Source organism: Furipterus horrens, unplaced genomic scaffold (assembly GCF_987537825.1).
Source record: "Furipterus horrens unplaced genomic scaffold, mFurHor1.1.pri manual_scaffold_1, whole genome shotgun sequence".
In the NCBI taxonomy this organism is placed as follows: Eukaryota; Metazoa; Chordata; class Mammalia; order Chiroptera; family Furipteridae; genus Furipterus; species Furipterus horrens.
This window is the reverse complement of record NW_028327171.1, coordinates 166,969,709-166,982,375: the sequence shown is the minus strand read 5'-3', so window position 1 is coordinate 166,982,375 and position 12,667 is coordinate 166,969,709. Positions and strand designations below refer to the sequence as shown.

The 12,667-nt window shown below is 38.0% G+C and overlaps 1 protein-coding gene across 5 annotated transcripts in view; it reads right to left on the bottom strand.

Annotated features, from left to right (window-relative positions):
* Nucleotides 1-825: 825 nt before the first annotated feature.
* The window catches only part of METAP1D (methionyl aminopeptidase type 1D, mitochondrial), an 80,945-nt gene continuing 69,103 nt past the window's right edge, over nt 826-12,667 (bottom strand). For 3 of the 5 annotated variants that reach the window (XM_090280753.1, XM_090280747.1, XM_090280757.1), the window contains 5 exons: nt 10,560-10,723; nt 3,730-3,827; nt 2,363-2,410; nt 1,396-1,474; nt 826-1,268 (listed from right to left, as the gene is read on the bottom strand). In XM_090280753.1, the coding sequence (XP_090136879.1) occupies nt 1,190-1,268; nt 1,396-1,474; nt 2,363-2,410; nt 3,730-3,827; nt 10,560-10,723 (468 nt within the window). In that variant the 3' untranslated portion in view covers nt 826-1,189. The remainder of the gene's footprint in view (nt 1,269-1,395; nt 1,475-2,362; nt 2,411-3,729; nt 3,828-10,559; nt 10,724-12,667) is intronic. The other 2 variants (XM_090280751.1, XM_090280749.1) reach the window with 2 other exon arrangements.

The window sequence follows — 12,667 nt, the reverse complement described above, 5'->3', positions numbered from 1 at the left end:
TCTCTCCACCCAAGTCCAGGTGTGAACAGGTTCTTGGGAGCTAGCACAAGGAAAGGGAAGGTACTCCAGGCAGGAATGGGTTTAGGGAGAGGATTGGACTTCCTGCTCCTGAAGCAGGTGGAGCTGCAGGCAGGTGGAACTGGAGTGGAACTCACCAGCTCCAATCCTGCTAACTAAGCCCTTGCCCTAAAAAAATTCCTGTCTCTCTTCTCGCTGGGACTCTCCAGCACCATAGTGCTAGAGCACTGTCCGAAGGGGGCCGATCTGGGGAGAGGTCAGTTTAGGGGCTAAACCAGCCTGAGGCTCAGGCTTCAATTCCTAGTGCAACAAATGGTCCAGTGTGTGTGTGTGTGTGTGTGTGTGTGTGTGTGTGTGTGTGCGTGTGTGAAAAGTAACCTCTGGGATGGCCCAGCAGGGCAGGTGAGAGCCTCGGAGGAGAAGCTGCAGAGGACCAGGTCATATTTATAGATCGAAAAAGCCCTGCAGAAGGTCCAGAACTCTAGGGTCCACAGGCAAAAAAAAAAAATAAATGTTTGTAACCAACCCGTCCATTCGGGCTTATCTTTTCATCACAGAGCAGCTATGAAGGGGAAAGACCTGAAAGGGCTGGAGAGCAACTGGACTCTGCGAGTGCCTTCTGGGCCAGCCAGTGTAAGACCCACAAGGGAGAAAAAAAAGAAACTTAAAAAAATTTTCAGCTAACAGCTAGACTCGGGTTCTTCTTCATGCGCGCGCCTGTGAAAAGTTCAGAAACTCAAAAATTAACCAACTACCCTCTTCTCTCCCTAGTAATTGTCAGAGAGTCAGGAGAACAGACACAGTGAATTTAAGAGATGAGAGCTTTTTACTGGGGCATTGTGAAGACAGGGGAAAGAAAAAAACATTCACCTCTAGGAAGCCCTCGTCTTCCCAACGAGGGCGTCCCCATACCCCTCCAGAAACGTTTCCCGAGCTGGGAAGTGGAGCCTCGCGCCAGGATCAGTCTCTCCGTAGCCGGGCCACCAAGCAGGGCTTCAGATCTGAGTTCCCAACTGCCCTCAGTCCCCACCGGGTTTTCCAAGACGCTTCTAGGTACTAGCTTGGCTACTGCACGACCTGCCCTACGCCCGTTTCTTCTAAAAGTTCTCCAGCGGGACTTCCGCGGTTTAGGAGAAGAGGGGCCCAGCCTCTGCGACGTTGGGGCCGCTGCTCAGGCCTCATGGGGCAGTTTGGTCAGGATCTGAGCGCCCCGAGACGTGATGATAACCGTGTGCTCGAACTGGGCGGACCTGAAACACACAAGGCAGCGGTCAGGACTCTCGCTAGCACCAGCCGGGCGGGAGCGCAGCTCACCAGCGCCGGGACGAACCTTCCCTTCTCATACAACTTAAAAGCAACTGGGCAGAAAGCAACCACCTTTGATTGTCCAGGGAGACCACAGTCCACGCATCCTCCAGGACTTTAAATTCAGGGGATCCCTCGGTTATGATTGGCTCTGTGAGAGGGAAAATATTTACTGCAGTGATTTAATCAGATTCTTGTCAAACATTGTTTCCGCAGATTGTCAAAAAAGAGAATAAGAAGGTTGCTCCCCTCCTCCTAAGTACTTCCCCCACGGGTTCATGTTGTCATACCGCAAGGGCTGATAATTGATGTTGCTTACATAGTATACTACAGACTACAAACTAAACAGTAGGAAGAGGAAATGTTACGGCATTCAAATGTATGAAGCTGCCTAGTTCGTAATTTTTTAGAGGAAAAAGGGCATTTTAATCAAGCCTTAATTAGGACCCTGTGGATAATAACCACCCAAACACCAGTCCCTCTTATAAATACCAGTGAGTTTTTAAAAAAATATTTGAATTCTTAAAACATGCTCAAAATGTTCATTAATCAGCAAATAACAATTTTCATATTTCACTCTAATTGCTTCTCCATTAAGTCCCACAGTCAGAAACATGATGCCTTCCGGGACTTAGGTGATTGGAATTTGGTGGCGACACCAACCACATGATCAGTCAGGAATGGGCCGCCAGAGAATACATGCCACTTGCTGACAGAGGGCAAGGGACATAATCACCTCGTTACTGGGTGTTAATGAACACACACACACACACACACACACCCCAAAACCCAAATACAACATTATGTTGGTAACAGAATTAGAAGTTGGAGGGCTGCCGTCTCCTAAATGTGTTGGTAAGTATCTGATTTAGGAAGATGGGGCTCGAAGATATTATTTAATCAGATTTACTATGCATCTGAATTATTTCATTATGCTGATTGGCTTTATTAGTCCTTCATGGGACTGCCTGGCCCAGGCCGGCACCGCCGCTTCTGCTGGGGGAGCCTGGGCTCTCTGAAGAGGAGCTCCCGCACTGACCTATGGTGAAGGCCATTCCCTCCTCCATGAGTAGATCGCTGTCATTTGCTGTGAAAAATAAAGCAAGGGGTAAAGGGAGTGGGAGTGGGGAATGGAGAGAAGGATAAAGAGAAACAAAATTAGAGGGGTTGGGCTACTCAAAAAACTTAGTAATTTAATTTTTTTCTTTTGGGATAGAAGGGAGGGTGGAGGGTTCTAGAATACTGGGTGCCAGCTACCAACACAGAGGTTAAACACTGGGCTCCTGGGTCTCAGCCTTTGCATTTTCTGCACTTGGGGTCAAGGCCTATCAGGGACAGCCTGGGTGTTTTAGACACTTGTCAGGATTCATCACCACCACCACCACCCGCGCCCCGCCCCACTTGTTATAAGGTCTCCTGGCTTTGCTGTGTCCTGGGCCTTGCAATCCACTCCCACCACAAAGAGAAAGACATCTTGGGGAACATATGCAAAGGGAAGGCAGCCACCTGGGGTGAAGGATGCAGTAGGAGGCAAGGTCAGGGGTGATTTCAAACACCTCCAAGTGTTGGTTCTGGGTGGGGCACATGTTTGCGAGGCCCTCTCTGCACTCCCTCCTGGGCCTCCTCTGAGCTGCCTCAGGTGGGGTTCTCTGGCTCAAGAGGAATTCTGACCTGTTGCATCTCTAGGGATCTTGCAGCAGATGGGTTCCAAGCAGTAGTTCCTCCAGAGACTGCTTTTACCCCAAGCACCCAAGGGAGTGCACACCTGCACAGGGTCTTTTGGTCTCAGTGCAGGTGTGTCTCCTCTTGGGGGCACTTCAAAGGACTCCCTCCCATTCTACTGCCAACACCCCTACCACCATTTTGTGGCCCAACCCTGCCTTCCCACTACAGGGTGCATACCCAGGCAGTGAAAAACAGGAGATGCTGGGGAAGGAACACAGGGTGGGTATAATCTAGAAATCACTAAAGAGTACATGCTGCTAAATACATCAGCTGTCAACGCTGTGTAGGATGTAATGAAGTTTAACCACAACAGTCAGCAGTCAGAGAAGGGCGTAGAAAAAGGAAACAGAAAACAGTCCTATGTTCATGCTGCTGGGGCACTGATGCAGTGGCATTTTGTTTTCAGTAACTTTTACTAGACAAATATTCCTTCTGCCTTCCAGCTATCACTCTCCAAGAGAAGACAAAGAGCAAAATAAACCTTATTTTTGGATTGAAACCACTGGGCTCTACTCCAGTAATGTAGTAATGTGCTGGTTATGATTAAATACCCTTTGAATTCCAATTTTGCATCCTCACGCACAAAAGGATGATAATGTGGATTCAAAGTCAGAGCTTCAGGAGCAAAACTGCCTTATCCTGATTCCATTCAATAAATAGCTCCCAAATTAACTTTCTTACCATGATGCCAAATTTCTGGATGTCCATGAAAGTAAGATCCTATCCCATGTCCCACAAAATGTGGACAGACTTGCAAACCATTCTGATGAGTTATGTGGCTTTAAAAGTGACCAAAAAAAAAAAAAAAAAAAAAAAACTTAATTAGATAAGTTTTAAATGCATACATAGATAAAACAAAGTCACTTTAAAATATTCTATGAAAAAGAAAAAATCAGTTATATTTAGAATCAGATAATAACCATATGGTTTTATTATTCTGAAATAAATTACTTTTTTTTTTTTTGCCATTGCTTGTAAAATTCCCTTTGGATAAATGAAGAAAAAAGTATGTATCTAACACAGTGGTTTGCTTCATTTACCTTAGTACAGCATCCAAACAAGACCATTTTTAGACAACAAGTGAGTGCATACACACACATATATATCGATAAAACCATGATACATGTGCATCTAATGCAGGTCATAAAAACCTGCCTGGTGTGTATGGGGTTCCGCAAAAAGACTGTGCAAACTATTACTGATTTGGGAACCAGAGAAAAAAAAATTACAATCTAAAAACACGACTTCCTACTTCTATAGTTCTCTTATTCTGGTCTATTTCAAAACATGATACAGTGTACAAACAGTCACTCACACAAAAGGTCAGAATTGCTTTGTCCATATTCTTGAAACACTTCCAAAACTTTCTGATCACTTAGGGTTTCCCCTCAAGACCTACACCATTAACAGGATTCATAAAGAATGCTTTTTAATCCCTGTGATACTTAAGAAAAGATAGTATTATGATTCCTAATTCTTAATTCATTAGTTGTTTCTACATGCACACCATTTGGGTTCCATCTATTCCATATACATAAAATATGGGACATACACTCCAACCCTAAAATCTTTACCTACAAGGTTAAAAAGTTGTTATTGAAATTAGCTGCGCATGTTTATTTCTGGGACTGCCAGAAAGATAAGAACATGTATACTACTAACAATTTATATTTGCATGTGAATGAAGAGCGTAGTGCCTGAACCCTAACCATAACAACGGAATGGGATTTACAAGACTGCTATTTCAATTCTTAACAAAATCAAAATTCTGAGATCCCAAACTAGAGTTTTCAAAAGGCCCTCCATTTAGTTTAACATGAACTCAAAGGCACTTAGCCAGCATCTTTATGAGCATGCTTGTCAATATACTTTTCTCTCAACATTTTAACCTTTATCTCCATCCAGACCTATAGAATAGTTTCTCTTAGACCAGGATATCACTATAAACAGCATCTGGGCAGGCTCTCATTCAGAATTAGTTTCCATAAACTGAGAGCACTAAAACAGGTAAGTTATGCCTGTGCTGAGGACAGGAATGATAAGTCAATGTTTTTATCTAAGTTGTACTTCATGGTTATTTCTGTGTGTCTTTGCACTTTGGGTAGGAGGTTAAACAAGTTTCCCAAGGCTTTTCTATTTGTACCACACAATTTCTGAATAGAAACTGAGGATGGAGAGTGGATAGAGGGCGGAAGAGATATTATTTATAAGATATAATAATCGAGATTTTTTTTACAAAAATGGGCTCTACCTGAACCTGTAAATTATGTTACTTCAGTTTCAATAAACTTCAATGATTGTATAAGAGCATTCAATATAAACCGTTCTATTTTCTTTTCTTAAAAAAATACTGTTTTTTTTTTTTAAGGCTCTAATTGATTGGCAGGCATCACAGCTATGTCTTAAATGTGCATTACAATGGCAGTCTTCATTTTAATTTCCAATGAGAGGAGAGGGAGAAAGCCCACTCTGAAAAAACACGTGGGGTCCCTCCCCCATCATACTTCTCATTCCTCTTCATAAAAGAAATTGTGCAATTACTACGTGGCTGAAGATATCTAAATGTGTTCTCCTAGAACAACTTACTGCCTGGACCCTGCTGGAACTTCTGCTTATAGAAATATCATAAAATGTATATGTCATGGATGAAAAGGTCAGAGGATTTCACAGCCATGCAGAAAGGACAGGACAAATTTCCTTCACTTCCTTGTTGAGCACCTATCTCAATGCTCTGTTCCCAGGAGCTAAGTATGTACTTCTGTCTGCTTTTCAGAGTGTTTTCCTTTTGGATTGGTAGTTAGTTTTTAACACCTATCCACAGGGACTAAATGGGATAAAAATCTCATCAATGTTCCAAATGGCTGTTTAAAAGCACACCCCTTCTATTATTTTGGAATACATAGGAAGCACAAGATTATTTACCTAATTCTAGGGTTTAACTCTAACTTCACAGAGACAAGCCAAGTGACTTGTACCCAATTCCACGCTAACCTGAAAGCAAGACATGGTAACCTTAATGGTGGCATAGGAAGGTGAAGCATATGTGCTTCTCTTGACTGGTGTGTTGGGGACATGGAAACTTTTAAATTGCTATTTGAAAACAAACCTCTTCTATTATTTTGGAATACATGGGAAGCTGGGTGGGGAGGGTACCGGAGAAGTGTCGCAGGTGCTCTCCAACAACAGCCTTCATAGGGCCACGACCATTTCTGAGCATAAAGGTCTCCTTATCGTGGACATGTCACAAATGAAGTCTGCCTTCTTTTTTTAACTGAAATCTATTGAAAAGAACTTTCCTCGTATTACCTTTTCTGTTCTGATTTTTTTTTCCCTAACTAAAAATCCTATAAAACAGTAGGATACTTTTGCCTGAGCCTGAGCACATTTATGATTTGAAGCCCTTCATATGGGAAACTTGGGGAGCAGGAGGAGGGGAGAGAAGGAAGAAGATGCATAAAAGTATAAACTTACTTTTAAATTATACTGTATTAACAGTTCATGTTTCAGTTATAGTTTATAGTAAAAAAGAGAAATCTCTCTTAAGAAATTTCATCTTGTAACCATTTTCTTCAATTTGATTTCCTTTCATGAGGCAGTTTTCCTCAACTGAAGTATTGTCTGGATAAATTAAAATTCCTAATGTATTTCAACTACATTTTTGTGACTAAGAATACATTTCCCAAGAGGGCAGAGGAGTACTATATTTAAGTGCATACTCTTCTAACAAAATAAAAACGCACATAGAAATAGTTTTATTGCCATTTTTACATGAACCTGATAAACAGCACTGCTCTCTAACTGGGCACACCTCTAATTAAAGGATCTCAAATGGCATCTGATTTTCTAAGTTATGAAATTTTACCTTAATGTTTCCAGATTTTTATTTTAAGCAGTAGTCTTTTAATGAAGGAATGCACAAATCCAGGGATTCTCTTTAATGACAAGGAGTGTTTAAGTATAATTAGTAATATTTTTGAAAGCCAACAATTGTTTTCCAAAAGAGTGGTACATTTTTTTGTTTTAAACTGGATCACAAATTACTGTATTTTTCTTACAATAGTCCTGAACTTTTATTTGAGGTTTTCTTTTTCTGAAAAGCAGACATGATGGATTGAAATAAAAGATAATTTATTGCAATGCTTACTTTCATGTGCAAAGAGAAGCAGTGTAATTGCAATTTACAGTAGCTGTCAAGAAAAATCCATCACAGATGACATTAAAATGACTTATTTTGCCTGAGTCACTTATTGTTTAAATGTGCATAATCTAATAGAAAGAGATTATTTTTAAAAATGTGCTTTATATTCTCCTAAATTAATATCAAAACATATACTTATGAATTAAACATTAAAAGCCATTTATTGATACTTTCATCATGACATTTACAAGTATAAGTTTAAATTATTTTTGACTGAACTGCCACATATTTGTGATGCATGAATCACACTCACAGTTTTCTCATATGTGCAGATTATAGCATCTAGAGATAATTGCAAAAATACAGATTCAGAAATATTTTAAAGCAAATGGAGCTACAGTGAGGATAACGCACTGTAACCCAAAGGTCACTAGCCCTCCTGAAACAAAAGGACATATAGAGAAGAATACTTTTTTATTAAACTATTTTGGCCAATACTTTTTCAGAGATATCCTATCCTTTAGGTTTCAGAGAATTTAAAAATTTCCTTTAAACCTCACTATGTTTTTGGTAACATAATACTAATAAAAGATGCTTGAATGTTCTTTTCCATGATGTATCAGTAGAGGGAGGCTATGCAAAACATGGTGTATATCTTAAAACAAATGAGACTGAGTTGAAAGATGTTTGTAAACCTTTGGTCTGTAATGATTGCAAGTACTTTTGGCATAAAGGTGGAGATTGCTTCTTTATTTACTCCCTTGAGATTTTGCCTAAATAAGAAAAGGTGAAATAATAGATGTCCAGAATCAGAAGCTTAATCCATTAGAGCAAACATTTGTTAGAACGTGGGCCAGTTTCCTGTCCAGTGGCAGACATGAAGCATCTAAATAATGAAACATATTAGGGTAAAAGTAAAAAGTTCATTGTCTGTTATTTTTTACATAGTTTTGTAAATGCTGTTGTTGGGACTGATCTGGTTTTCAAAGGAGCTGGTACATGCAAATTCAGTCTGCAAAAACTGACCTTTGCATCTAAATAGCTAAAATCCAATGTCACTTTCAATTCTACTCTTCTTTTTTTTATGTATCTGGAATTAATGTAGTGAATATGTAATGAAATGCATTATCCTACATGGAGATTTATCAGATTTTCCAACTGAATGCTATGCTTTGCTAGTACTAGCTGGAATTCACCTGCATGTTGGTGTGGCGTGTGGCTCTTTTTTGTAAACAGTTAAGTCGTACACAAAAAAAGGGAACAAAGGTCAGCACCCAGCCGCCACTTGAATGTGAGATTTTTCTTTTTATTCCCCTTGATGTATACTAGGCTCTGTGTTATTAGTCTTAATGATGGAAAATTGTAGTGTTGATACAAATCTTTTTTTCAAAGTAGTAGGCGGGAGCTCCATTTGTTAGTAAGTTTTTTTGTGACTAAAAGCCACGGACAGTACATTTATGTAGCAGTAAAAGGCCTAGATGCTCTTTCCATAGCAGAGCTAATTATTCCTACTGTGACCTTACTGATCTAGCCTGTTCCTAGTACATCTCATCTGCACGCCTGCTCCTCTGTGTAGATGGTGTCAGAGAATATGAAAAACCCTATAATGAAACCATTTTCATGATGGAGAAAGGCTACTGGAGTTGCACTTGCTACAAAGAGGCTCAATTATATGAGTAATTGTGATAATTTTCTACATTCATAGCCTTCAATGGGGAAAAAAGAATGAGAGCCACAAAGGAAAATTACTTTAACAAGAAAGTACAGAGAGTAAAAATGGAAGAAGAGACAAAAAGGGGAAAAAATAACCAGAAAAAAAAAGTTTAAAAAATAGATCTGGAGGGAGGAATAGCGAGACAGGGAGAACAACAGAAATGCTCAAAAGCCCATGTGCAGCTGTGTTGCACAATTAAATTGAATTTTTTTTTCTGCAGTTGATGAATGTGACTACTGCAAATGTGCCTCTGTAGTTAGCTATCATTTGTTGTTCCGTGACAGGAAAAGGATAATTACCTCTCAGAGAGAATCAAAGGCTGACATGCCCTTTAGACACAGCCATGAATGCAGAGCTCGATAGAATGCTTGAATAAGAATCTAGTGTTCTCTGCCCCCTTCTACTGGAGAATAAATTTTGTTAAAATGCAAGAGCACCACCAGTAAATTTGTTGAACCCTAGGTGTTCAAAAATATGAGGTACATCTATCGACTCATCCCATTTGCAAAAATAAAACTGCATTTTGAATTCATTTCTATTATATTCATGAACAGTAAGATAGTGAGATATGCATTAAATTTCTTTTCCCAGTAGGGGTCTGATTCAACATTTCCTATGAAAGAACAGAGAGACACTATCCTTTTTTCCCAGGCTAGTTAGCCTATAATTTAAAACTGTCAAAAACACAATTTTGTTCAAAGTCTTCAATAAAAGCTTCTCAGATATAACCCAAAGAGATTTTACTAAAGTTTGATTCAGACACTGTTACAATATTTTTAAAGCCATAAATATATTTAACTGATATTTTACTGTCTTTTCTTCTTAAAGTATTGAAGCCTTATGAAGAAAAAAGGCATCATCTTTTCAAGGTGACCAAGCTGCCCATCCTTCAGACAAATGGGAAGTATTCAATGGTTCATATTAATGAGAACAGTACTTTAAAAGGTACTGATGTGATCATCTTTAACAAAATGCATTACTTTTAAATGAAAACATATATTCTACATGTCTACTTCAAAACAGTTATGGGAAAAAAAGACCTAAAAGTAGGTAACCAATTACAAAGAAAAGTCTTGAATTCAGAAAATACACTCAAAGAGCAAGCCCAGAATCCTGTGTGGAAAACAAACAATGGTTTACGGGGGAAAAATGAACCAGTCAAAAAGGACAGAAGATCATCCTTTCAGGCATTTGCTAATCCACTAATTTGAATGGTAATGCTTGCTTGAGCTAACGCTTTTTTCCTGTGGATCACAGGAATACATTTCACTTCACTCCTTTAAAAAATTTAGGTTTTCTCCTGTCTCATTATCCAAGTGTTAGGATGCTTAGCCCCTTCTTGGGTACTTTCTTCCACGTTCAGTGTGATTTTGAGTCAAGGAACACTACAGGCCAACGTGACAGGCTAAAACAAAAGCAATCCTATAAATATTGCTTGCTGCTTCTATACATTTCTTTGCTATCCTGGATATGTCACTTTTTTTTAAACCTTTTTTTTAAAAACCCAGGAACAACATTGCAGCCTGGCAGTTCACATACTGATATCAGACTGCAATGATGGTTCTAAATCATAAAACATGTCATCAACTTTACACCAAGCCACCAATAACCTCTGTGCCATTTGCCAGCCCTTCCTTTACTTGTCAGTGTAAGGCTTACCTGATTGTGTTTCCAATTACAGAGAAGGGAGCCCCTGCTCTGCAAGCTGCAATTGCTTCATCTCTACACCTCCTCGCAACTGCCACTAACTTTTTACCACATTCATCCACATTGCCCACCAAAAATGTTTCAGAGGTGTCTCCATGGTAGCCATTGTAATAGACCTAAACACAGGCAGAAATTTAAAAATATGTCCTTGTTTCAAAATATACTCTTCCAAAGTATACATTGGATTCATTTATGTATTTGGTACATTCATACGTTTCACTCTTCCAGAATTACTCTTAAGTTTACCTACAGAAAAAGAAATAGATATGCTGAGACCTTATAGAAATTTAGAAGATGAAGCCATGCAATATTACAAAATTTTAAAATGAACAAGTGACTAGTATGGATATTCCAGATTATGATCAGCAATGCTATAGCAACATTTTGATTCCTCACTTTACTTTTGAGAAGACAAAACTATACATGCAAAAATTAGTTACCAAAGACACTGAGCCACAATTATTATAATAGGTTTAGAACCCAGAAATATTTAACATAGTAAAAGGTTTATTCAATGTCATGATGGTACTTGATCTATTGCTTACTGGTTCTATACTTGGAAGTCATCAATAATAATAAGAAAACATAAGAAAGACATGCCAATATTATAACAGACAGTAGGAGAATTTAACTTGAAGAACTGAAGTGGCCCAATATAGGAATGAAAAATCTTGCCTAGAAGTGAAATCTTAATTGAATGTTCCAGATATCAGAATGTTAACAGAAAACACTGCACATCAATATTCAAAGACTTAAAGTATAAGAAAAGTCTTAAGAACAAAATGATAAAAAATGTAATTTTATCAGTCTTCAATGATTTAGCAGTCCCTGTTGGATTTTGAAAGATACTAGATTCATTATAGAAATCAATAATTACCAAACACTATAATAAATATAAAAGGCTAAAAAGATTAGTTGAATATTGATTCATTGATGTAGCATGGAATTTGCTGTTTTGCATAAATTTGCCCTATGTAATTATTTTCAAATTTCTTTTTCTCATGAAGAAAATGTTATGAAATATTTATCTGCATTTTCTGTCTGTTTTAATACTGAATTCATGTCTTAAATCTGTATACAATTCTGCATTAAAAAAAAACTCTTCCACACACTTTGAGGGAAACAGGAAAAGTCTTTATGATGTCTTCATTTTAAAAGTCAGGAAACTGCCCTTGCCAGGTAGCTCAGTTGGTTAGAGCACTGCCCTGATACACCAAGGGTTGTGGGTTCAATCCCCAGTCAGGGCACATTCAAGAATGAACAAATGAATGCATAAATAAGTGGAACAAAAAAAATCGATGTTTCTCTCTCTCTCTCTCTCTCTCTCTCTCTCTCTCTCTCTCTCTCTCTCTCAAATCAATAAATTTAAAAATTAAAGTCAGGAAACTGAGGTAGACAAGTAACTTGTCTAAGGTTAGTGGCAGAATGCAGAAGTAAATCCAGATGAATATGATGGATTATTGGGTTGTAATCCAGTGTTTTTTCTAGTGTATCAAAGTACCTCAATTATATTGCAATAGAACAGCATTTTATACATTTATTCCCATTTTCAACCCAAGAAAGTATGTTTTAATTTTATATACAAGAATATAATACTTGCTAATAAAAGTAATTATTTAAAAATTTTGTAACTGAATGTATAACTGCTTTTTAAGTAAAAATGTATTTTTAAAAATCTTTATTTGCCTTTTCATATCACTTTTGCTAGCTTTCAAACTGACTACTTGAACAAGCCAATATATATAGAAATAACAATGTTTTTGAAAGCCTGTGACAGTTATCTATAATTACTGTTTGCACCAACAAACTGCTCTTGTTTTGTACTTCATTTATGTAACAACCATTTACTGAGCAACTAGTATGGGCATTGCATAGTCTCTTTTTTTATCATTCAACTTTTAAGGGAAAAATAAGTCTATTTTCTGTGATATATACTAGACATAAACAATTATAAAATGCAATGAGTATTTTTAATAAAATATAAAATCTAATATAACAAAATATAGACTATAATAATGGAGTATTTCACTCAATAAAATATTTAACACGAAATTTAGTTT